The 27,303-nt window shown below is 45.3% G+C and overlaps 1 protein-coding gene across 1 annotated transcript; it reads right to left on the bottom strand.

Moving 5' to 3' along the window:
• Positions 1–367: 367 nt before the first annotated feature.
• LOC136504832 (protein ZINC INDUCED FACILITATOR-LIKE 1-like) lies at positions 368–18,310 on the bottom strand. Its single transcript, XM_066499862.1, has 17 exons — positions 18,166–18,310; positions 17,411–17,451; positions 17,041–17,101; positions 16,802–16,904; positions 16,609–16,711; positions 16,463–16,516; positions 16,298–16,360; positions 15,937–15,986; positions 15,775–15,850; positions 14,027–14,200; positions 13,831–13,918; positions 13,477–13,561; positions 13,280–13,403; positions 1,096–1,140; positions 922–1,010; positions 616–659; positions 368–465 (listed from the first exon to the last, which is right to left on the bottom strand). Exons 1-17 carry the CDS (start codon positions 18,308–18,310, stop codon positions 368–370), a joined length of 1,443 nt encoding a protein of 480 aa, XP_066355959.1.
• Between the last annotated feature and the right edge of the window lie 8,993 nt (positions 18,311–27,303).

Below are 27,303 nucleotides of genomic sequence, written 5' to 3'. Positions count from 1 at the left end.
TGGCTACGATCACTTCCTTCTTCCACACATGCATGTTGCTTTTGGGTTCTCTGTTAAGGATATAGTATATATTGCCACTTGACTTTGACAAGCTGTATGACTGAACTGCAAACTTTAAATTTTCATCATTCATACTCAAACCAACATTTGAATTGAAACAATTAAAGATGGATCCGATACCTTGTATCGGACATAAAATGTGCTCGATCAAGTTAGAACTTAAATATAAGGAGTGTAAGATATATCACACAAATCATTATGGCTATTTTTCCTTCACACATATAAGCTGCCACTCAAAAACACATTTTCGGGCACATGTGTGTTTTGCTAATCCACCATTACTCCATTGCTTGGGTTCGAGCAGCTCTCACTTATAGTGTTTTGGTACTGCTAGGAATGGCTTAAAGGTCAGCACGAGCCCAATACATTGGACCACATTCAGAACGAAGAACAACATGTGATCCCCTGCATGATTAATGATTGAAATCTTCTCTTAGCATTTGGAAACACAAACATAAAACATAGTTGATGCTATACCCAAGATAAAAACATTAATGAAAAAAAAACAGGTACAGGGGTGGTACCTAAAAGAAGAAAAGTAACTTTAAGAAATACCTGGAAAGAAGGCAGCATCTTGCCGTTTTTGGGTCCATGAGAATCTACATAAAAAAAAACTCATCAATTAGATTGTTTATCAATTTTAATGCATGGTGCACAGGATTCTGTACCTAACATCGACTTGTGGTATTAGACAAACAAGGTAATAATATAACACACTTAAATCGATCAATTTGATCGGCCTCTTGAAGATACCGTACGTACTATTATGTTTCACATGTCATATCCAATAATTTGTATTCTGGAACACATTAATCTGTATTCAAAGAAGATCTGGATGTATGATGTCGGGACAATACTCACAAAGCGCCTGCTCCTGCTGGACCAATAGCCTTAAAGAAGGACATCGCAGTCGCCGCTATGCCATTTGCGGCGCCTCTTTGATGTTGTGGCTGTTTTCGGAGGTCAATGAATTAGCTAAAATTTGTAGCATTTGAAACATTAAAACTCAGGAAAACCAATATATGTGATACTTACCACAGCATAGTTCTGAAGAAGTGAAGTGCCTGTCAGGATAGTTATCTGATCACATTCGTCAAAGGTGTAACGTTAACAAAAGATGATATTGTAACTAAAGATTAAAATACAATATAGTTTCTAGCTAGTTTCTTTCCCATGATCATAGAAACATGAGTTTGAAGCAATTCTTCAACGACCAAGTAATGATTTGAAGAACACATGTAAGTCTTTATCAGCCATAAGATATAAACAAATAATATTAGCAGAATACAGAGAATATCACTACGTAAAAAACGGTTTGTAGCAACGGGACAAATTTTTTGTAGGGGCGGCTGGTGATGGAGCCACCCCTACAGTGGCGTGCTCGGGAGCCCAGAGACTAGCCGCCCCTACAAATGGAATAGCAGGGGCAGCTGGTCATACGAGCCGCCCCTATAAATGCCCGCGTATAAATACCTCGGATTTGTAGGGGCGGCTCAATCACCAGCCGCCCCTACAAATAACCCACATATAAAGCAAACTGTAGCATCTTCTTCCTCCTCGGGTCACTCACTCCAACTCGTGAAAAAAAGGTGAGGAGGCCTTGGGCACCTCCCAAAATTTGCTCTACTAAGGGAGGAAGGTTTTGGTTTCAAATCCTTTGGTGCAGAGGTTGTAGACGGTAAGAAAATACTATTCCACACTTTTTTTTAAGTTTTATTTTTCTCTCTCTTTTATGGTGCTTAAGCTACTTATGAAGCAACTTAGACCCAAATTTTGAATGTACTAGGGTAAATTAGGGAGGGGAACAAGATCATAGCCTTATTTGGTTCATGTTTCTTAATTTTAGTGAACAATTAGTTAGTTTTATGGATGTTTCATGTGCATATAGATCTAGATCTAGGGTTTGGTTTTTTTATTAATTTCGGTTTTCTAAATTTGTGTTTGATGAAATTGGACTAGGGTTTACATGAAAGATATTGGGTAAAATATAATTGTTGCTAATTATTGTCTTTAAAATTGTTTATTGTAATCAACAAATATGTATTTTAATTATTTATGGATAAATGGGCCATTAATTAATTTTCTTCTACCATGGTGTGTTTGTATGCTTCATGTAATTATATTTTATTTATATTCATATATATCTGAAGTATATACAATTATTCTTAAATAATTATTAATTTGATTTATTTTTATATATATCTGAATAAGTAGTCCTTTAATGTTTTTTTTGTTGTTGTTGTAAAAGATGGAGTACAGGAACTCTTGGATGTATGGATCGTTAAGGTTCAAGGCAGGTTTCCGTGAAGAGGTGGATAAATTTATTGAAGCCGCAAAGAAGCATGTTACGACATTGACAGTGAATAAGGGTACAATTATTTGTCCCTGTAAAGATTGTAAGAACCGTATGGCATGGACAGATGTGACTATCATTAGATCACATTTGATTATGTGAGGATTTGTTGAGGACTACACAGTGTGGATTCATCATGGTGAAACGGTTATTGTTAACGATGAGGATGAGGAGGAATACGATGTTGAAACCCTAGAATCCCTGTCCCAATATTCAGCAGAGCTTGATGCACGAATGGATTTTGAGTTTGGCAATGAATAAGGTGGTGATGCTGGTGGTTGGGATGGTAACGACGAAGGTGGTGCCAATAATGATGGTGGAGCACGTGTCGCGGATGAAGATGATTTGGAGGACATGATTTGATCCCTTGGACTAGAGATTTTATTAAATAGCCCAAAAGGTCTAGAAAATATGGAAAGGGTGACAAAAGCATCGAAGGAGATTGTGTATGGTGTTGAAAAGAGTTGTCCAACACATTGGACATTGCTACGTTTTGTGCTTGAGCTACTCATCCTAAAAGCTAAGTACGGCTGGTCAGACTGTAGTTTCAGTGATCTATTGCATCTCCTATCATGGGTGCTGCCACAACCAAACTCAGTTCCCACCAACACATACCAAGTGAAGAAGGTCATCAATCCATTGACAATGGGGGTTGAAAAAATCCATACATGCCCCAACCACTGTATACTTTTTCATGGCAAAACGTTCAAGTCACTGGATAAATGTCCCCAGTGTGGGGCCAGCCGGTACAAGAACAATGACCTTTATGGTGGGGACGAAGCCTCCACAGGGAAAAAGAGGAATAAGAAGGGTACAAAAAATGTGATATAAGAATCTCAGCCCTAGAGGACACTCCATTAGGCAACGATGCAAAGTAGAGAAGAATTCTTGCCTTGGTAATGTGGTACCTGCCAGTGACCGAACGCTTGAGACGTATCTTCCTAAACCCTAAAGAAGCCGCACTCATGACATGGCGGGATGATGAGCACAAGGTGGATGATGATAAGATTGCACACCCGGCTGATTGTAGTCAGTGGCAAAGGTTCGATGAGAAGCACAAAGAATTCAGCGATGACCCAAGGAATGTACAGTTTGGCTTGAGCACCGATGGAATGAATCCCTTCAATGAGAGGATGAGCGACCACAGCACTTGGCCAATGATCTTGACCATGTACAACATCCCAACGTGATTGTGTCAGAAGAGAAAGTACCTTCTCCTCACTATTCTTATTTCTGGCCCTAAACAACCAGGCATTGATATAGACGTGTTCCTCGAGCCTTTGATGCAAGAAATGGAGAGGCTATGGATGGGGAGCCGATGTACGATGCGTTCCGAAAGGAGGACTTCATATGTAGAGCAATAATATTTGTTACTACCAATGATTACCCCGCGTTGTTTACTTTGTCTGGACAGATCAAAGGGAAGATGGGATGCTTGGTTTGCTTGGATGGTACTACATGGGTGTACTTGGATGCATCCAAGAAGATAGTTTACCTAAGGAACCAACGCTTCTTAAAGACAAGTCACAAGTACCGCAGCAAATTGTTCTTTACATTTTATGACAACACCCTAGAGATTAAATCCCCTCTAGAGAGACGTCATAACGGAGAACACATGTACAGAATGGTAAAAAACATACACGTCGTCTATGGAAAGAATAATTCGGATGGGACTAACAGAGATAGAAGCACACCTCCTGTCGAAGGCGTACCTTTCAAGAAACAATCGATCTTCTTTTAGTATCTGCCTTATTGGCCAGACTTGGAGGTCCCCCATGCCATTGATGCTATGCACTTGTAGAAGAATGTCTTTGAGAGTCTCATTGCTACCTTGATGGACATAGGCAAGTCAAAGGATGGTCTGAAAGTACGAAAAGACATGGTGCAGCTAAACGTGATGCCACAGCTTCACCCGGTACCTGAGGCTAATGGAAAATACACTCTGCCCGCGGCGTGCTTCAACCTAACACCAGACGAGAAGAGAGCTATATGCACTTTCCTGAGGGGGGTCAAAGTCCCGACTGGGTTTTCAGCGAATGTGAAGAAGCTAGTGTTGATGAAGGACTTGTCAATAACACACTGCAAGGCTCATGATTGTCATGTGATGTTGACAGTGTTTCTACCTATTGCAATCAGGGCAATCAAGATATACAACTTTTATATTGGTCATTTCTTCATCTGACAAAGTGATAGTAAACATTGTTCACAAATCAACATGTCTCTCGTATAGTTCATGAAACTATGAGTCATATGTGAATTTGTGAATAATGTTGACTAATACTTTGGCACATGAAGAAGTGACCAATATAAAAGTTGTAGATAGTGATGAGTTCAACAACTTTTATGTTCACGACTCTTATTGTTGAGATTATTTAAGGTTTCAAAATCTTGTTTGAAGTTGTCATTTATTGAAATTCAAAATTTCAACTGTACAAATTTGGTAAAATGAAAAGATGATCAAAATAAAAGTTGTATATATTGATGAGTTCTACAACTTTGGTATTCATGAGTTTTTCAGCTGAAATCATTTACTCTTTCAAAATATTGCTTGAAGTTGAAATTGTTTGAATTTTAAATTTTGAATCGTTCAAACAAAGTCACATGACAAGATGACCAAAATAAAAGTTGTACATGTTGATGAGTTATACAACTTTTATGTTTACAACATTTTCATTTTAGGTCATTAAATGTCCTAAAATTGTAGTCGAAGTTTTAAAATTCAAATTTATAAAATTCAAATTGTAGTCACACGACAAGATTGAGTTATGTTTACAACTTTTATGATTACAATTGTTTTTATATATATTTGTGCATATATAGAATAATACAAAATATTATATGCATTTACTCTGTGTTTTTGTGATATAAAAAATACAGAATTAATAATTTTATAAAATAGAAAATATTTATAGGGGCGGCTATATCAGGAACCGCCCCTACAAATGCATTTGTAGGGGAGGCTGGATCAGGAACCGCCCCTACAAATGCATTTGTAGGGGCGGCTGGATCAGGAACCGCCCCTATAAATTGTCCTGGGTATAAAACCAGGGGTGCTCGGGTGAAGAAGTGTTGGGCGCTCTCTTCTTCCTCCCGACGCCGTTAGGCTGCCCAAGTGTTTCCCGCCGCCACCACCGTCTCCGTGCCCTAGCCACCGCTCTCTTCGCGCCGCTTCCTCTCACCTCCGCCGAATCAGCGGCAGTGAATGTCGCCCGCCTCCTTACCCTCCCGCTTCCCCTTCCCGGCGCTGAGGAAGAAGGGCTGGCACCATCCCCTCCAGCTGTCTTCGGCGCGACTTCCCCCGGTGGCGCGGACTCACCCGGCCCCTGCGACTTCCTGGTGGCGCGAACTCCCCCAGCGACCGCGTCTTGTCTCAGTGAACTCCCCGGCGGCGTGAACTCCCCCAGCGACTTCCCGGTGGCGCGAACCCTAGGAGGAGGCAGCTCGTGCTCGCCGACGGGTCCGGCGCTGGAGGACGGCACTCTTAGCACCAGGTGTGCAGCCTGACCGCAACCCTAACCCATTTCATTCTCTCTTTCTTCCCCCCCCCCCCCCCCGGCTCCTTAATTAGGGCGTATTTGTTTCCTGAGCAGATGCGGGGCGGATCTAAGACAGAAACAGGAGAGAATCCACGGGCTCTTGCCACCCATCAATCAGTCAGTAGTATTGCTTTAGTCAATCAGTAGGCAATAAACGAGCTCATCAATCAGTATACTTCTCAAAATTTGAAATGTCACAGTTTTCGTGTAAAAAAAAGAAGTATCGAATCTTTTGGTGGACTGCTAGGGAAATTTTAGTGTATTTTCTTGATGAATTAGTGATGAACTGGGAGTGATGTATTTGGGGTATTTTTGGTCAATTAGTAGTGGCAGTTAGTGCACTGGCCTCCTTTAATTTTGGGTTCCATCCCCTCTTAATAAGCCGTGTATGTTTGAGATTATTCTAATTTTGTGTATTTTACAAATAGTTTGAGAATTACTCGATTACTTGGTAGTTGCCTATATCTACTTTGAGTAGTCCTGATCATGCTGCTGCCTAACTTTTCGGTTTAGCGATGAGGTGAAACACAATGTCGAATTTGATTTTGATAGATACTTTTGTGCTGACCTAATTACTGGCATGGAATAAGCTATTAAAAAGAATCCAAGCTATCAGCATATACCGGGGAAGGGATGATTGCCCATTTAATATTATGGAAATGTATATTCATCACATGATGTGACTAAGTTTATTGACTACATGTGCTGGGTCCACAGTAGAATCAGAAAAGAGTGCCTCTCATTTCACCATGTAGTCTCATGTGTATTTGGTCATCCTTGTGGTTATGGGGCTGCCAGGAGCAATGCTCACTTATGTTTAGTGACCTAGTAAATTATTATAGAAAAGCCACATGAAAGTTGTCTGAGTAAGAAGAGGAGCATATCCCTATGCTTTTATGTCAATTGGTATTTATTTTGAGGATATTATAAAATCACTCTCTCTGCCATGATTTGAGAATATGCAATTATACGTACTGTTGGCACACCAAAAGAATTCTAGTTATGCTATTGTGGGGAAAAAAGTGGTGGTTCTGACATAGCTTGTCCCGATTGACGTTTACTGTGTCAAGATAGACATAGATCACCATGCCTCATTGTTCAGTTACATCATACTGCATTTATTTTTTATGTGCATTTATACATCACTGATACTCATTTCAAATACGTTTTTATGTGCATTTATACATCATTGATACTCATGTCAGAGTTATTAAGTGGCTGATTTCTCCTTGACTCATAAAATTAAGCGTAATAATGTTTACTGCAGTCTGTAGATGTTCCTTATATATACAGTCATTATATGTCACATAGGTGCTTTTACTCTTTACTTCTTTCCTAATTTTTGTGGCCTAACACTTAACGGTGCTTAAACTTGTAACATACCATGATTTTTTTAGAAATAATAAGTCTAAGCCTTTTACAATATCTGTTTAGACATATAATTACTTTGTTGTTTCTCTCATCCAATTGTGCTATTTACTGTTCAGTCTGGACTTTGCCGTGGAATTTGTTATTTCCAATTTTCCATTCATTATTTGATGGGTGCTGGCCGTTTAGTGAGTAATATGTATGGATGTTGTTTTAGGATAATTAGCAAAGTCAGGATTTATGACCCTCTTTTTGGATTTTTCAGTTTGTCTCAGTCTGCGACTTCCCGGCGAAGCGAGCTGATCTGAACGCCCCCACTCTCTGCTCCAGGTATGCCTCCGCTATCTGAACTTGGTTGTGCATGCTATTAGTTTCCCAGAAAATCAGATTTGCCATCTACTATAGGATGTGTCCTATTGATACTATCGTGTTGACAGCAAATACACAATACTGTGACATTTAACTGTTGTCGTGCCTTAAGGGTAAGTTTGAACAGTTGCTTCGTTTAATTCTTCTTGTCACAGTCAAATACACAATCTGTAGCTAAGATCCAATATTTGCTCTATTTCTTTAAGAGTAGGATTGTCTCCTTCAAACATGGCTACCAAAGACTTCCTTACATAATCCCATGTTGACCTTTGCCTAGGATCTTTAGCTAGAAGCAAGCTTGTTACGCTGACAATAGCAAGTGGCAAACCACCACATTTATTTAGAATACCAGTTAAGATCTCTTGTACATCAGGGCAAGCTTCTTACATACCATATATTCTATGAACAAATAGTGCTCTTGAGTCGTGCTCATTTAGTGTTTTCATCTCATAAACATTATCTTTATTGTTACAACAGGCAATAGCAACAGAGTAAACCCTTGTAGTTATCACCACTCTACTACCACAATTATTTCCTAGGAAAACAGATTCAATAACTTTCCAATCCCATATATCGTCGATTACTATGAAGTACCTGCAAAGACAAATTGCATGGATTAGTAGTGAAGTCTTAGTACAGTTGGCAAAATGATACTATTTTACACTACATCAGTTCCTTTTATCTTATATTTATTTGCTACCTCATCCCTTTTACTGTCTACTGATGTTTTACCTCATTAAATGAGTATGAAACCCCACTGAAACTGGCTTTAGCCTTCAAGGTCATTCACACTTGCATTTTTAAAGCAATTTGATTTCCCCCCCTGCAATTGTGCAGTAGATCTGGTCCCTTGACCTGTTTACACTTTGCTTTAATCAATTTGTGCATGTATTATGTCTTTATTGTTTCCCTGTTTCCTACTAATAAGAAAGATAAGTGGTACAGTCCATTAGAAGCTTGTATTTTAGGGGAAATGTCATTTAATGGATGCTAGCAGTTGGAAATTCATTCATTTCTACTTGTTCTCATGTTACTTCTGTAATTTTCAAATAGCAATTGTATTTCAGCATGAGTAATCTAACTTTCATTGAACCCTGTTTGTAAGTGCTTAATTCTACACGAATCCTTGAGTCATATATTTTTCTTAGGATATATCCGTGACCTGTACTAGCTAATATAGAACTGAGCGTGAGAATATTTTCTAGTGGATAGCTTTTGGTCCTTTTATCTTATATATATGTGAGAAATCCGTGTTACTTCAATTCTTTAGTTACTCGATGGGCAATTATTTTTAGTTACCAAAAGTATGCTGTTTCTTTTGTTGTGGCCATTGCCGTCACCTTCAGCAGAGTCATCAGGGAGGTGACTGATGAGGTGTTCATTTGTTTGTTTTGCTTCAAAGCGGGTTTTGGTGGGATGACAGAGACAGCGTGCAAATACAGACGCACGCTAGTTGCTAACTTGCTACCCTCCTCGGCTCCTCCCCTGTGCTACCCTCCTCTCCTCTATTTTTGCCACCTTTCCTATCCTCTATGTTTGGGAAGCAGCAACTGCTTTTTTTTACACATTTTCCTCTCTATGTTTGTTAAGCAACTGTTGCTTTTTTTTACCAAATCTCCCCTCTCCTCTCCTCTCCTTTGTTTTGCCGATGATGAAATTATCCAAGTCCATACATTATATGGAATATGAGCTGATGATCAAGAACTTGTGAGGAACTTAGCATCATTAGCAGCCGCCCCTACATTACCTTCTCCTCTCCTCTCTGTTATGATGCCTTGATGCTCCAAATTCATGATCAAATGATGATTGACATGTTTCTGATGCCTCTACTACTGCTACTACTCGTTTTTTTATATATTGTTGTTTTATAGTACTACTTTGGTTTATAGACCTTTTTTATTTCTTATACCTTCTCGCGTACCTAAAGCACACTTTCTTGCATCTATTAGAACAAAACGCAAAATAATGTCGCGGACACCAGACAGTACAGCCCGATGCCCCGAGCATGATGAGCAGCCAACCTATGAGGAGCAAGCACTAGAGGACCAGCTTACTCAGGAGCAGTTCAATAACGAGTTAGAAAAGGATCTAGAAATGATGCTTACTCAGGAGCAGTGTGACGAGGAGGATGGGGGAGCAGAAGGAAGAGCAGGAGAGGCTGCTGAAGGCGAAGAAGAAGAGGTGATGATGATGATGACTAAGATGAGGGATATCTAAGTCCCGAGGATTCTTTCCCACGTGAAGCCAGAAGAAGGCCAACAGAGGAAGATTTGGACAAGAATTTTGACCCGAATGAGGAGGTAGAGAAAAAGCCTTAGCTTGTAAATTTTGCTAAAGCTTTGGCTGTGTTACCTCTGCGAACACTTTGACCTATCGTATATACAGGTCCCTCCTGAAACTCAGAAAAGACGACATCGATGTCCGCGATATCTCGCTGGACAAGACAGAGTAGAGAAAAGGAGAGCAGAGGCAACAGCCACAGAGACAAACATTGAGGCCTCTGCTCCACAACCTCAAGACACAACCACGACTACCAAGTCTAAGAGGAAACGAGGGGATAGAAAAGCAAATCTATATCCAGATAAGGCATGCTATGTGATAACGGAGGTCGGGCCAGCAGGGGAGATCCTTGAGCTGAAGGAATTAAGAGGATGATTCCGTAATACGATCGGGGCTATAGTAAGAGATAAATTGAACCCAACAATCCCTAACTAGAAAGAGGTACCAGAGAACAAAAAGGATGAACTATGGGATAGACAGCTGAAGCTCAATTTTAGATTTCTGGAGGGTAAGCATGAACTGGTAAAAAATGCTTTCAGATGATGGGAGAGTCATTCCGATGTTAGAGGTCGGAGCTCAATAAGAAGTATATCCAAAAGGGGTTAACTCCCTTCAATGAGTTCGGCAAAATAATTCCTAGTCAATGGGAGGAGCTCGTGGCTCAGAAGACTTCACCGGAGGCATTGGAGCTCAGTGCCCGTAATACTGAGCCGGCGAAGAGGAACAAACACCACCATCATCTAGGCCCTAGTGGCTACTATGCAAAGGAAGAGCAGTTTAGGAAGATGGACGAAGAGGTCGTAGCTGCTGGGAATATCGATGTGACGAATTTGAAGGTACGCTCAAGGAATTGGATATATGCGAGGAGTACAGAATCATCCGGCGGTAATCTTAAGTTTGATAAGCTAGAGACCCAAGAGGCAGTATCAAGGATACTGAAATATGCTGAAGACAAGGAGAAGGGCTCATTCAATCCTTCCAGAGAGAGGGACGAGCTTAGCCTTGTCTTGGGAAACAAGGAGCGCACAGGCCGCACCAGGGGGCTAGGGAAAAGGACGACCTGGAAGTAAGGATTCAAAGAGGACAGGCACATGTACAAGAAACATGGTAGAGACCGGGAGACTAATCTTGAGCTCCAAGTGAAGGCTCTAGTTGCGAAGGCGCTGGAGGAGCATGGACTGTCTACGGAGCCACGGATATTAAAGACGCCGCCAGGAGAACTGGCATTAGTTGGCAGCCCTTCAAAAGTTCCTAGCAACCAAGGTTCCACTCAGCCACAACCCCCATCGATCGCATACGAGAACCAACTAGTTGCACCTTGGTGTTTCTCAGCGGCCGGCAGAACACTGTGATGGAGGTGGCAACAGGTGTGGCACATCCTCCCGGTGGCTTACACCACAATAATAAGATACCGCCGGACTACACTAGGGTCGAGGTGCATACTATGAAGCCCGAGTTCGTGCAGTGGAGGATAGACTACGCAACTCCTGAGGGGCTGGTGTTACTCGGAGACGTTATGGGGCAGTTCATCCTCTGGCACAAACGGGACATTATATTAACTGCTTCTTCGCCGCATCCCCTCTCCCAAATTTGGAGCGAGTTGTTGAGGTCGGGGAGATATTTTCACCGTCTCGTGACCACCACATTCCTGAGATGCCACATTCTTCCCCACCTCCTAGCGAGCATGTGCCTGATGAGATGCCACAACCTTCTCTAGCTCATACCGAGCAAGTGCATGATGAGATGCCACAGTCTTCTCAACAAGCACAGCCGATACATGAACAACGAGTGCCTCCTGAAGAAGGTGATGCATAAGAAGATGAGGACGTGCCTGAATGGGAACTTCGAAAGAAGCATCCAATCACCATAAGGCCAGTTTATGTTCCGATGAAAGACGTCTCGTCGGTGTCCAAGTGGTATTCCCATGACCAGTTCAAGCCTGAGAACCAAGTTAAAAAAGTCCCATCACAGGGTTCTGAGGAGGCCGTCACTAGCAAACTCCACCAAATTGCAAAGCGGTATCCAAATGTTGATGCCATCAAATGGTCAAAGGATTGCCCGAAAACATATGAAAGAGGCAAGCCCTTCCTACCAAGCCGGGACATCCAGCGCCTACCACTTGGAATGAAAAGGTTCCATGATTGGTACTTGCGTGTTCTCCCAACGAGCATAGACCTCATACAAGCATGCTTCCCCACCGGCACATTTGGAAGCCTAGCCGGGAAAATTGTCTTTGACTTCAATGACATGCAGACATGCTTTCACCTGGGAACAATGGAGATGAATCTAATTCATACGTGGTGCCTGTAAGTCCTTGTCCTCCCGATATGATATGAATGTAATCTTTGAATTTTGTTATAACTAACACATGCCGTGATTTGTAGAATGCAAGTGCACATTGTCAAACAAATGACAAGTGTGAAAGCCGGGTATCTAGACCCTCAAGCTATAGCCCAAACAAATTTTAATTACCCTAAATAGTGGAAACTGGATGCCAAAGAGCTAGCTGTTGCAAAGACTCTTCGGGAGAAAGAGCACATCCGTACGGCGAAACTAAGGGAAGAGTCCCTTAAGGTTGCGGCATACATTGCCCTGGCTTTCAAAATTCTCCAACAGCACTCTACTATATGGCTACCATACAACTTCGAGTAAGTTCAACTCTATACTTAAAGCTTTGTTCGATATATTTTATTCGATGCAAAAGAGCTTATCTAGTTCTATGATTAAATCCATGCAGCAACCACTGGATTTGTATAGCCGTCGATGTCGGAAGGAGCATGGCATGGGTCTTTGATTCAATAGATAGGGACCCGGTGACATACAAAGACTTCATATCGATTCCCAAGACGTATACATATCGACATACAAAGTCTAAGGGGTTCGGAACGCTGGTCGCGGGGCATTCGGCAACGCGAACGTGGTTCGGAACGTTGGTCGCGGGGCGTTCGGCAACGCGAACGCGGTTCGGAACGTTGGTCGTGGGGCTTTCGGCAACGCGAACGCTGGATGGAATACGCGGAAACAAACAGTGTTCTGGTCAAATTTGAATTGTAAATTTGAATTTTTTTTGCGGGAAAACGTACTGTAGGGGCGGTTCTAGACTAAACCGCCCCTACAAACAGGTATTATAGGGGCGGCTGGTACTACAGCCGCCCCTACAAATCGATTTGTAGGGGCAGCCTGAGAACCGCCCCTACAAATGCATGATTTGTAGAGACGATTCGGTAGGAGCGGCTGGCCAAACCGCCCCTACAAAAGGTTACGAGCCGCCCCTAAAAAATGTTTCTGTAGTAGTGTATGTGTCGGAACTTACCCCAAGAGCAGCTTTCAAAATAGTAGCAAAATAAAGAGCTAGTCCAAGTTTTAATCCTGACAGGTTTAATCCTGACAGGTGTGCCATGAAGGGAAAAGCAGCGATAAGTGGTATGGACAGGGCATATGGAAGAAAGACATTAGTTAGTGGATAGGAGTGATGCACGTTTCTATTTTTCAAGTTATTTGGCACCCACAGATGCAGCACAGCATGAATTTACACTTCCGAGATATTTGTGGACCGGTCTATAGATGAATATTTGATACACAATATGTCCAGCACCTAGAACAAATAGAATGTGAAATTAATAATATCCAAGGATTAGCAAAATAATATTTTCTTTCATTCTAAATTGTAAGCCGTTTTGACTTTTCAGATACATAGTAAAAATTATGTATCTAACTAGACATAATGTATAGCTAGATACATAGCAAAAGTAATGTAGTTAGGAAAGCTAGAATGGCTTACAGTTTGGAATGAAGGGAGTAGTAAACAACGTCTCATAGCAGTTATCGTAGTATAGAATTATTTACATCTTAAAAAGAATATACCTGCAATTGCAAGAACTTGACCAATTTCCTTAGAAGAAAAGCTTAGCCCACCATACTTTCTGTCACTTACGGTCCACAAGGAAAGTATCTGTTTTAAAATTGTAACAGAGAGATACAAAGAGGATTCTCATTTTTGTTGGATTGATTCATATGCTAGATTCAGGGTAAGTCAACATATATATATTAAGATAATTACCTCAGTATATGCAGTGTCATGAAGCGTGAAAACACAGTACGCAATGATGGAAGACATCAATGGCCAGTTCTTATATAGACTCTTGTGTGGATGTATATCTTCTGTTTGCGGAGTCCTTGGATCTCCAGACATTTCTACTTCATTGTCTATAATCTTGTGCTTATGAAGTGTCTCCTATTAACAAATATAAATAATATGGTTTCTTCTCAATCATAACTTAGTAATTTATTAATCCCACAAAAAAATAGCACAACACTAGTATAGAAATGGTTTTCACTGATGCCACATATTTTTTTCACTGGCGGTACACAAAAGTAGACACCAATATAGTGCATATAGCCAAAAAACGCTAATAGAAATTCAATTATTCTAGCGGTGATCTCTATAACATGATTGCGGTACAAATGCTCCTATTTTTAATGGCAGTTGACTTAAGCTATCGTCAATAGAAAAAGATATTTTCACTAGCAGTAGTTTATGTCAACCGCCAATACAAATAGCCTAGTTTCTCGAAGCAATTGACTTAAAACTACTGCCACTAGAAATTAATTTCTAGTCGAGGTTGCTGAAGACAAGCGCCACTAGAAATATGATCCAAATTACACTATATAAAATTCATAACTTTCTCATATTAAATCAGAGAAGACAAATGTTATATCAAAATTATAGAGGTAGAAGAGATCTACAACTATATAGTTGAAAACATTTTTATTCAAAAACATTTAGGTTCCCAAATATTCGTTAAAAGTTCCTAGAACTATTTATAAACAACAATTCAAAATCACACATATATAAAGTTGATAACTTTTTCATATTAAATCAGATGAAGAAAAATGCTACATCAAAATTGTAGGGCTCAATGAGATCTACAACTTCATAGTTGAAAATGTTTTCATTTGAAAACATTTAGGTTCCGAAGAATTCGTGAAAAGTTCTCAGATCAATTTTTTAAACATCGATTAAAAATGACACGAGTGTAAAATTGATAATTTTTTATATTAAGTTGGATGAGGACATGTTATACTAAAATCGTAGACCTCAAAGAGATCTACAAGTTCGAGCTGAAAATGTTTTCATTTGAAGTTATTTTGGTGCCCAAATATTCGTTAAAAGTTCTCAGCTCTATTTTAAAACAAACGGTTGCTTAAGTCAACCATCTCTGAAAATGATTTGTTCATGCGATATGGTTAACAAAACTGCCATTACAAATAACTTCTATGGATAGGGCAAAAGAAATGATTTTCATATCACTATGTGTAGTGGGATGGTAAAGAAGGATCTTGTGAGGGCCGAGGAAGCATTAGTCACATTAAGCACATTTTAGTTGTGTCGGAATTATATCCATGATCAACAAGAAACAAATATTATATTATTTTTTATCAAGTTACATTTTCTCAGTTTTGTGTTTCCTTGTGAACAAGAAACAAATTAATTATTTGGTTTGCTTACTTTAAAATTTGGCTCCAAGGATAAGCCTCCTAACTTCCAAGTATATTGGCAACAGTAAGCTAGCATATTCCTGCTGTAGTTGTCTCATATATGGGCTTTAATTAATAGCATTAGTTAGATACAGACCTGAAAGTTACTAATGGCTGATAAAAGACCCTTAAAAAAGTTGGAGGCAAAAATGGAGCTCTCTAAGTTAATTCACCCAAAAGGGAACACTCTTCTTTAGATTATAGAAAATGCATATGAAAGTGATTGAAATGACTTATTATTCAAAGAATATGGGAGCATGTATCACATACCAGTAACCATATGCAGCTTACTAGAACCACAGCAGAAAAGAAGGAAATACTTAGGCACGGCAGGAGATACAGGAACCTTGGAAAAAGTAAATACAGTTAGATCCATGAATTTAGCTTGAATTTGTAAAAATCTTAATCTCATTTGTTACCAAACTGATGTACCTCCCAAAAATTGATTTCTCAGAGAATATATTTGGATATTGCTTTGCAGGCTGACATACAAAGCAGAAGAAAAGGTGAAAATTTGGTTACATTCTAATAAATGGAAAACTAAATATAAATATTACTCCCTCTTGTCACAAACAAGTAATGTTTAAGTGTTGCCCTTAGTAAATTAATCATTCAAAATTTTCACATGTTGAGTGGATTTTGGAAGTTGTACAGGTAGATTTATCTTAAAAGAAATTTCATAATAGTATATGTTTGATGTATTTTATCGTATATATTGTAGTAAAAGTAAAGACCAAAGATGAATGGTTGGCTTCAGACAACCAAAAAAATTACTTATTTGTATATATACTACCTGTGCCAAGTAGCCTCCAATGGATGGGCCAACAATAAGACCTAAGCCCCAAGCAGTGCTTACCTGTATTCAGTTATTAAGCTCAACTCGAGTAATGATGAAGGGAATTGCTGCTTCCTATATATGCACACAAATATATTAAAAGTACGAATTATATTTACTTACAATTGATAACCCAACAGCATGGTGTTCCGGCCGACAAATCTCGATTGAGTAAGCCTGAAAAATATGAGAGTCATAACAAACATATTTACAAAATTTGAATCTAGCTGCCATGGCATCAATGATGCCACTTTTGCATCCTAAGGTACCTTTATTGGTGCAAGCATGCCATTGAGAGCACCTAGAAGCAATCTTGTGGTAATTGCCATCCAATATTTTACACTTAATCCAAATAGAGTGTTGAATATGACCCTGAAAAAAGTTCAAGGCAGAAGAAAAACCATTTTTGCATTACAGAGTTTATATTAAGAAAGCAGCTATATCCAAGAAAATTGTACTCACACTGAAGCGACTGAAAATATAATGATAGGCTTTCTTCCGATACGATCAGCCACTACACCCCAGAAGAGTGAGGCAAAAAATCGACCAATAAAGTAAGATGCACCTATGGAATACAAACAGTAGTCATTATATTGTCCTATGTTTTTAGGTCTAAGTGTGGTTGCTGAAAACAAGTACTGTAGCGCTACGCTTCAGTGTTTTTTACATATGAATGACTCGGAGAACTTTAACCCTCTTACCAAGAAAACCAGCGTACAGTCCAATATCTTGTTCTGTTTTGGACACGTGCAGATCTTCGATCTATATATTATTGTGTCATGAAGAGAAGCACAACTTAGGTTATATATTATTACTCCGAATTGAAAGATGTTTTGCATTTAGATTCTGATGGAAAAAGTAAGATTATTGGATTGTCCGCCATATGCCTTTTTCTAAAAAAATATGCACAAAAAGCTTGGTTTAATATTGTGAACAAAGATAACGGAATGTGGGACACAAGTTTGACTAACCCCCTCTAGGTCTATGTAGTTGTGGTTAATGACAACATGAATAAGAACTATGTTTACTCATAATAAAAATGTTAATAAAATTAAAGTGAGATCTACCTACCATGAAGTATAAGAAGGGAAACAGGGACGATATTGGCAAAGCTGAAAAAGAACATATTGTCAATGTAAGGAAACATAACTTATATATATGGGTAAATATTTTCCACGCAATTAGTATACCAAATAAATGTTTAGTCATGATACATGTAAGCAGCATTATTACAATAATAATAGCTTGATGCTATCATGGATATTGTTTATAGAATTTAGAAAAAATACTAATCCTACCATCTTAATATTACTAATTGGGGGTCTCCGTTGGATTGAAAAAAGAGAGAAATTATAGAAATGATCACAAAAATCAGAAACACCTTTAATTTAATATAGTCATTTACCACCACCAACCAATAATAGCCATTAAAGCTATTCCATTTTCTAAATAATTACCCACATCTACCATTATGCAAAATACATAAAAGTAACCCCAAAATACCCACTCATGCCATTATGAAAATAATTTAAAGCATCCCCTAAATTTGTATCTAAATTACCCACATCTACAAATATCAAAGATAATTTAAAATAATCCTTAGATTTGCATCTAAATACCCACCCCTATCGTTATGTAAGATAATGAAAACTAACCCCTAAATTTTGATGAAACCAAAAAAAAAAACACTTGTCTTCATATATTGGATTCAAAAGAAGAGCGAGTCTTCGCGCAAGGAATTTGCTTTAGAGATGGGACATGCAAAGGGTCCTCTAGCCTGCAAGTTAGCAGAGAGAGGCAGGTAATTATTAGTTGGCAGGTATTACCAGAGGCAATGGTGCTGACGGTGACGAAGAAGAACTCCATGTAGGGGATGCTCTTGTTGCTCGCCTTCTTCCGGTCCATGGCGCACCCCGGACAGCCATCGACATACAGTGGCGCCGGCGGCGTCGGGGGCACCTCGTCACCCATTCAAATAGATATTAGCTCACTGCTCACACTACTCTCTCGCACCAAATTAATGGGAACAGCTTGGTGGTTTATCACTGCACACACCCCACTGAATCGGATCACCAGCTTGTGAGGTATTAAGGCGTGGGGTGATGGCTGTTATATACACACACAGACACATATGCTATTGCTTGCCAAGTCTAGCTTCCAGGTGAATGATGATGATGATATGATCACACTGCACTGTAGCTAGTCAGCCAGGTTCTAGAGCTGGGACTGTACGTCTCTGTGGCAAGGCATGCATGCGTGCTTGGGCCGATGGGCAGCATGCATGCCGCCGGCCGCTCTCATGCACCTGGACGAAGTTAATTCTATATTTGGTCGCCGCAAATCACAGCATGGTTTCTGATTTCTGGAAGCAAGGCGGAGTATAATAAGTATAATACAATGACAGAAACGATTGTTCAATGATCTAGGCCAGACACTATAAGCTAGTTTGTATATGTCGAGGCAAATCAGATTATCGATTGGCACAGGCGATACTTACGTACTTGAAGAAGCTGTGCAACAGCTAGCATAAATTAAATACATATGGTTTATGTCGACATATATAAGTCTGTAACGTACTAATGTGGCTGGTTTTGCTTGGATGGGCAGGTAATTTGAGTATCATAATGTGATTAATTAAGATGTGTGTCAGCGATGACGGAAGCTATCAGCGGAGTCAAACTCCTACTCTGACACAACAGGCACAATGCAAAAAACATGGATATAATATCGGTGTAGGAGTAAGGGAGACAACGTGAAATGTGCCGTTTGATCGATCAATCGCTCCCCACATACGCATTGCTTCTCGCTTGATGATCTCAGTCTCGCCACAGGAAATTAAATGAGAGAAACAGCGCTACCCGGCCTACTAACGAAGCTGCTACGTAACAAGTCTACGGCCGGCCTGGGCCGCACCAGTGTCACTATCTACCTACTGTATATGTCATACCATCTAGACACACCATTTACTTCGTTTGCTTCATTCATTCGGTTGGATTGGACGATACGAGGGCAATACATTGGTGTTTTAATTTCTCGATCACATAAAAGGTTTGCGTAGAAAGAGTTTGTTTACAATATGCTCATATGGCGTCTTGGTGGGTTGTTTAGGGTTTACAATAACAAATGCGCCCATCCAGAGAGCTATACATGCTAAGCTATTACTCATGAAACGAAACAACCTAAATTCTTGCTGCCTGCTTTAACCCATAGCTCGGCCTCATGCTTGATTATTGCTAGCACCTAGGTTACTTGGGTGCTGGCACCCTGAAACACCGGAAATCTTCGGGTCCAGACGGACCGAAGCCGTCCGCCGAACAGCGCCTTCCAGCGCGCGCGCATCTCCATCCGCTGAACAACGCCTTCCCGCGCGCCCATCTGCAGCATGCTGCATGAGGCAGCACGGCCCACATCATGGCCCACGATGAACACAGTTCGCTGTCCACATCTCGGGTGGTTTTTTCTTATTTTCATTTACTCCTAGGTTGGTATTTATATGTTGGGGGAGGTACCCCCGGCACCGCTCCTCCCCTAACCCTTGACCTAGAGCTAGCTCGACTAATCTGCCCGTGTCCTAGGCGCCACCACCACGACGAGGGTGCCCATGTCTGGTTTATTTCATCTGTGTGTTCAGGTGGCACGCTCGATGGTCAGCTGCACCGGTGGAGCATGGCGAGAAGGTCGGGAGGCGGAGACAGCGAACAAACCCTCACAGGGACACGCTAAGGTGGCACGCTCGAAGGTCAGCTGCGCCGGTGGAGCGTGGCGAGCAGGTTGGGACACGGAGACAGTGAACAAACCCTCATTGGGACGCGCGAAGGTGTCACGCTCGAAGGTCAGCTACGCCGGTTGAGCATGGCGACAAGGTCGAGAGGCGGAGACAGCGAACAAACCCTCTCTGGGACGCGCGAAGGTCGCTGCCTGCCTTGGAAATTAGCCGGCCCATCAACAGCTGGACCCAGGAATGGTTGGCTGAGGAAAGGAGATTACCGCCGTACCCCTGGCCCTTGTATAGCGTGTAACGGTTAGGGTCTGACCCCAATGTAATTCCACCGTGCCACCGGGTATGGCCTATAAATGCCTGGGGCGCTCGTGTAAGAAGGAGGCTGAACTTTTTTCCGGATGAATTAATGGCCATTTAATCCGCACTTTTCCTTGCTTTCCCGTACCCTCACTCATCCCTCTAGGACAGTTTTGTCACTCACCTGTGGGAAATCCTCGGCCTCCCCCCTGCCTCCCCGCGTGCCCCTTAGCGAGGGCGAGGCCAAGAATGACCCCACAGTTGGCACCGTCCGTGGGGACCCTAGTCCGCCACTACTCGAAAACAATGGCAACAACGACAAGAAACACCCAAAGGGATCTGCCCCCACCGTGAGGGTTGGACCCGGTGGCGGGAACCTCCGCAAGCGGAGCCGGCGGGACTCCGGTACTTCAACTCATCGTTCAACCAACGAGAACATAGACCGGGTCGGATGGGACCGGGGTAGCTGAGACCAGAGCCAACCCCTAGTTTGAACCATCTAGAACGGAAGAAACCGGTTATGTACCGGAGGACGACGATGAAGGTGCGGAGGCGAGAGGTCTCGAGGCCTAAACCAGATGCATGAGGAACTCTAGGAGAAAAAACGTCGAGTCGAAGCCTACCAGAGGCAAGCACGCCTGCAAGTGATAAGGCAGAAAGCAGATGAAGTTAGGGAACAACTCAGGCAAATGAATGAGTACCTAGCTTCGATCAAAGCTAATCCAAACTATCTAACCGAACAGCTCAACTTGCCACCTCTGCTCCACCCAAATCCACCTCCGCTCCACCTAAATCCACCTCCGCTCCACCCAAATACTCCTCCGCCCCACCCGAACCCACCCCCACCACCACCTCGATTCCACAGCTCTACCCAGAATACATTCCCCCAGCCGAACCGTAGCACCACAGAAACCAACCCCCGCCAATGCCATACGATCCAAAATCCCCATTGACCCAGATACTCCAAACCAGAAGTTGGCCGCTCAAGTACAAACCATAGAATCTACTAAGGTATCAGCCCCTCAGCGACCAATCCCATGGAATTGTTCACCTATACTCAAGCTGAAAGAGAACCCCTCCGAGACTTCTGGCGAAGATTCATCCAACTCAGAGCGAGAACACCAAATATAACAGATGATGCAGTGATTCTAGCGGCAGTCAACGGAGTAAGACTAGGGCCATGCTCCTTGAGGCTAGCATGAAAGCTAACAAAAACCATCGTAGAGTTACACGAGGTCATGGATAAGTACATCAGATCAGACACTGTCTTCCGTTCAAAAGACTGAGGCTTTGAAACCTCAAACGCTACCACCTTCGAGGCAACCATAGCGCAACCAGTACCCTCACAATGAACCAATCAACGTGACCACAATAGAGACCACACCTCCGCAGCGCCAAAGACAGCAACCAAATCCAGCATCTCAATAGACACCCACCAACAGCCAGTACAACAACAGAGACAATACCCAAAGTAGACCCAACCCAAGAGATCCGGCGAAGCTATACTGCCATTTTTGCGGACCAGGCAAAGGCAACTCAACAAAGCAATGTGCATGTTTAGCGAAGGGAAAAGAATATCAAGAAGCATAGCAAGCCGCAGCTTTAGGCCCACCAAAACCTATTAACTACACAAGGTGTCGGTGTTTTGGACCGGCAGGCCCTCAACCAACTAGTAAAAATGTACTGCGTGCCCCTAATCCCGGATGGTGATGCAAAGAGACACAAGGTTTATACTGGTTCAGGCAATAGGTGCCCTACGTCTAGTCTGAGAGAGCGATCTTGTATTCCTTGCACCGAGGTGCTTGTAGTAGGGGTTTACAAGCAGGGCGAGAGAGAGAGTTAGTCCCAGGTCTCTGCGTGGAGCGACGTGGGTTGCTTGAGATGTTGATCCCTTGCAGTGAGGGAGCATGCGTATTACAGAGTGTTGCTCGTTGCTTGCGCGTGTGTGTCTATCTGAGCCATGTCTCCATGAGTGCGTGCCTAGAAACAGCCCTAATCACTCCCTTTTATAGTTGAAGGGGGGGGACAGGGGCGATACATGTGTTCGCTACGTGGCGTTTTGTGGGCGAAGGCGGTATGTCTGAGCCCTGTGCTTGTCACTGTGGCGGCATGGTCGACGGAGCGGTCTTATCCTCGGTGCACTAGGGCGACGCGCCGATCATGCCTGATCCTGTGCGACGTGGGGGCTCCTGTGATGGCTTGACGCAGGGCATGGCGTAGACTATGGACGACATGCCGTCGCTGTATGTCGACAGCGTAGAGAGCCGAGGCCCCATCGGTGCAAAGGTTGAACCATTGTGGGGGGGCTCGATGGGTGTGAGTCCCGAGGCTACAGGGGTGCGGAGGTGGGTAGCCGAGGCTCAGAGGGAGCAGTTGGTCTTTTATGCTAATTCCGAGGCTACAGGGACCCGGACATGACTCTCCACGCTGCACTGTCATCGAAGCAGGTGGGGTTAGGCAGCACAGTGCCGCATGGGTGTCAGTTGTGGACACAGTGCCGAGCACAGCGGCTGGTAACCCCTGCCTTTGTCCTATCCGGGACGGCATGGCGTTGACGCGACTCCCATCTCATCGATCACTCCGCTGTGTCGAGCCGTCGTTCGGCTGACGTTGCAGGAGTGGTTGGTTGCGTTAGTTGGACATGACGTCCCGGTCGAGGCGGCAGTGACGGGTTAGCTGCCGAGCCGGCCTCGAGCGAGGCAAAGAATCGGTACCTTGTCCGAGGCCTTTCGGGCGGGGCCTCGGGCGAGGCGGAGAATCGGTACCTCGTCCGAGGCCTTGCGGGGCGGGACCTCGGGTGAGGGGGCCTCGGGCGAGGCGGAGAGTTGGTACCTCGTCCGAGGCCTTGCGGCGCAGGCCTCGGGCGAATCGGAGATTCGGCCGAGGCCTCGTGGTTGTCTCTTGGCTTCGATATTTACAATGTCTATGCATTTTTTTATTCTTGCTTAGGGTACTCCTTTTTATGGTATCCGATAGTAGTCCCTGAGCCTCGGGGGGAGTGCGAGCACTCTCCCTGAGGTTTTGACGAGACTTGGCTCGCAATAGCTCCCGTCGGGATTGTGTTTTGTGCTTGAGGCCTCGGTGGGTGCGCGTGAGCGCACCCGCCGGGTGTAGCCCCTGAGGCCCTGGAGGAGTAGATTTACTCCTCCAGGGGCTTTTTCCCTGTTGAGTGAGGGGTTTTATCGCGTTTGCCGAGCCCCCGAGTACGAGTTCAGGTCGCTGGGTCTTGGCTTGGTTGCAGGAAGAGCCCCTGAGCCTCTGTGCGGAGCAAGAGGGTGATCAGGAGTTTCCCTGTCTTTTTTGGGCAGCCCTCGCGCATCCTTTTCATTCAGAAGGAGGGGTGGAGTATGCCAGGCTACCCTCGGTGGGCGCGAGCAGTGACACCTCCGGTGAGCTTTTATCGGGTAAGTCCAAGTGGAGGCCCATGCCCCATTTGATAGGGGTCGGCTAGCGGTCCAGAGACATGCTCCAAAAGTACCAAAGGGCTTCTCTAGTGGGTCCCAAGGTCGCTCGATTGTCCTCGGGGGCTCGGTGCCTCCCTACGGTGGGATCCCATTCAGAGACCTCCTTGCCGGTCTCGGACACGACTTAGGGCTTCCCAAGCAATTGCTTGCTTGGGCCTCGGCCATGTACGGGCTCGCCCATAGTCATCCCTGACTCTATTTGTCCTGGGGCAGCTGTCTAGACCCTCAGGGGCCTAGCCTTTGAACCCCTAGACCGTAACAGGCTCGGTGCCCAGTTCCTTAGTCTGAAAGGAATCGGCTTGGTGGCATGAGGAGCCCCCGAGCCACTACTCGGAGCAAGAGGGCGATAAGGAGTTTCCCTATCTTTTTTGTGCAGCCCTCGCGCATCCTTTTCGTTCAGAAGGAGGGGTGGAGTATACCAGGCTACCCTCGGTGGGCGCGAGCAGTGACACCTCTGGTGAGCTATTATCGGGTAAGTCCAAGTGGAGGCCCATGCCCCATTCGATAGGGGTCGGCTAGCGGTCCAGAGACGTGCTCCAAAAGTACCAGAGGGCTTCTCTAGTGGGTTCCGGGGTCACTCGATTGGCCCCGGGGGCTCGGTGCCTCCCTACGGTGGGATCCCATTCAGAGACCTCCCTACCAGTCTCAGACATGACTTAGGACATCCCAAGCAATTGCTTGCTTGGGCCTCGGCCATGTACGGGCTCACCCATAGTCATCCCTGACTCTGTTTATCCTGGGGCGGCTGTCGAGACCCTTGGGAGCCTAGCCTTTAAACCCCTGGATCGTAACGGGCTCGGTGCCCAGTTCCTTAGCCTGAAAGGAACCGGGTGGGGGATATTCCCCTCCCATCGGCTGACAACGGCGGGCGTGCCTTTTGAGGCGGTTTCTTGGGGAGACGGAACAACGCCTGCCGTCACTGCGGTCAGATGCAATGCGATGTCTACGGATGGGACGTTACTGTGCGCGCGCGGTTAATAAGGAAAAGGTGGACGCGTGGGCGATTTAATCAGATCCGGATTAACTGCGCCAGATCTGAGGGAAACTTCCCTGGTTTCATCGCCCGTCCGTTTTGCCCCCTTCCCTCATAAATACACAACGAGCCTCACCCCTCCCCTCCTTACCTTGCCTTCATGCGTTCGACCTTTCTACCCTGGAGCGGTTGCTAAGAACTGAGAGCGCCGGGGAGAAGAAGGGAGAAGGGGGAGAGAGAGAGAGAGAGAGAGAGGGATAGCGAGAGCTCGCCTTACCGCTGTAGCCGCATTCTCCACCACACCCATGGCCAGCGGCGCTGTTGTCGTTCATGCAGATCCTTGGGGTCCGTCCGACATGTCTATGGCGACGCTGTAGTCGCTCGTCGACGATGGCCTCCTCCGCCCGGTTACTGACCCCACCAGACCAGAGTGCATTGCCCCGGGGGCTGAGCTGGAGCCAAGGCCACGCGATGGCTACATCATGAGCTTCGTGGCCTTCCACGAGGGCGGTCTCGGCCCGCCGGTGGACCGGTTCATGCGGGCGCTCCCGCACTACTACGGCGTGGAGCTCCGCAACTTCAACCCCAACTCCATCGCGCAGGCGGCCATCTTCATCACCATCTACGAGGGGTACCTGAGCATTGCCCCCCACTGGGAGCTATGGCTCCACCTCTTTCGGGCGGGGCTCATCACCAAGCCGGCGGGCATGGCGGGCACTCGGAAGGCGATGAGGGCCGGCGGCTGCACTCTCCAAGTGCGCTAAGACCGGCAGCTCCTCTACATCCTGGCCCAGCTCGCGTCGTCCAACCGTCACTGGTACGACAGCTGGTTCTACCTCTGCAACGACGACGGTGGACTTCCCCCCTATACCGGGCGGGTCGTGGAGAGCCAGCCAGAGAAGTGGAGGTACGGCGTCCCGACGACTGATCAGCCCAAGCTACGGCCGCTTCTAGAGGCGCTGGACAGGCTGCGCGGCCACGGCCTTATGGCGGCTGTGGTCGTGGCGGCCTTCCATCACTGGAGGGTGCTACCGCTGATGGCTCGGCGGCAGCGCCTGTTCAAGATGACGCCGGACGAGCCGATCGTCGGGTGAAAGAGACGAGGAGATTCTACGTCGGGTGAAAGAGACGGTGGAGGGGCGGCTGAGGAGCAGTGGTCTATCCTTGTTCCTGATGCGCTCGTCGTGGGGGTACATCTCTTTGGTGAGTCACACACCGCTGTGGCCCCCGAGGCCTCCTTGCTCCTTGCATTTTCCTGTTCCCTTATTTGCGTTCGCCGTTCCTGCAGGGGATGAGGGATGTGCGAGCCTCCCCGCCGCCTGTTCTCAAGGACGCAGAGCAGCGGGCGGTGAATAGGGTGCATGCTGAGGCGCAGAAGAAGTGGAAGGACGCCGAGGAGGCAAGGCGTAAGAGGAAGAACCTTGAGCGTGACGAGCTGGAGAAACGTCGCCGGCAGTAGAGGCACGATGGTCTCCCGGTGGAGCCGTCTCCATCACCGTCGTTGTCAGATTCCTTGAGCGATGACGACGAGAGCGAGGTGGGGCGGGGTACTCTGGACCATCTCCGTGACGTCAGGGGGACAGCACTCGGGGCGCCGGCGAGCAGCCCAGCGTTTCCAGGAGGAGGAGGAGAGGATGCCTCAGGGCCGGCGATCGCCCGCCCCGGGGCCAAGGCCGACACGCCCGAGGCACGGGCGTTAGGGAAGCGCACCATCAGCCTAGTGGGCTCAACAGCGGAGGTGGAGCAGGCGGCGGCAGGGGCAACGCAACCACCTCTGTAGAGGGTCGAGGGGGCGCCGGAGTCCGGCGAGGGCTAGCCAGCACCGGCGGACACGAGGGCCGTGCCACCGCCGCCGCCACCGCCATTGCAGAGGACGAGGGACGCAGTGCTGAAGCGGTTGTGTCCCTGTTCGAGGTGAGTGTTTTGTCTGTGTAGTTTGCAGCATCTCCTGCTCGTCCCTTGGTCGTATGCTAACCTTGTGAGTGCTTTTGCTTTCAGCCGGAAGTGTCAGGCGGAGGCGCCCGCCCTGGCGCCACGTAAGGTGCTCAAGGTGAGCACCACCTCCACTGCTCAATGGGTGGTGGAGGCACAGGCCGCCATACAGCGTGGCACGGCGTCGGCAAGGGCTGACCCGAAGGAGCCGGTCGCCCCAGAAGAGGCTACCGAGACGGCCACGAAGCAAGCGGGGGAGGAGGCGCCTATGCCCCGCGAGGTCGAGGCCCACGAGTCAGATGAAGCCGAGGCGCCTTCAGTCACTGAGGCCACTGAGGGCGAGGTCGAGGCCCCTAGGATCTCTGAGGCCAAGGTGGTGGAGACTGGGGCTTTTAGGGCTTCCGAGGCCGAGGCGGCGAGGGCCGAGGTGGGGGAAGCTTCAGTACCGTCCCCGGTCTAAGACCTGCCGCTGTCGTAGGAGAGCGCTCGGGAAGTGGAGGTTCAGACAATCTCCTCTGATGATGCTTCCCGAGGGAAGGAGGTGGCGGATGCTGAGGTGGCCAGCACCACAGAGCAG

Source organism: Miscanthus floridulus, chromosome 14 (genome assembly GCF_019320115.1).
Source record: "Miscanthus floridulus cultivar M001 chromosome 14, ASM1932011v1, whole genome shotgun sequence".
NCBI classification, from domain to species: Eukaryota; Viridiplantae; Streptophyta; class Magnoliopsida; order Poales; family Poaceae; genus Miscanthus; species Miscanthus floridulus.
Note: the sequence above shows the minus strand (reverse complement) of the source record. Positions and strands in the feature narration are given on the sequence as shown.

Excerpts from the sequence above, each read along its gene's own strand:
- LOC136504832 (XM_066499862.1), bottom strand. The coding sequence starts at position 18,310 with ATGGGTGACGAGGTGCCCCCGACGCCGCCGGCGCCACTGTATGTCGAT. Across the intron at positions 16,361-16,462 it reads ATGCTGTTGGGTTATCAATT|GTAAGCACTGCTTGGGGCTT; the intron begins GTAAGTAAATAT and ends AACTGAATACAG. Across the intron at positions 13,404-13,476 it reads AATTCATGCTGTGCTGCATC|TGCCCTGTCCATACCACTTA; the intron begins TGTGGGTGCCAA and ends CTTTCTTCCATA.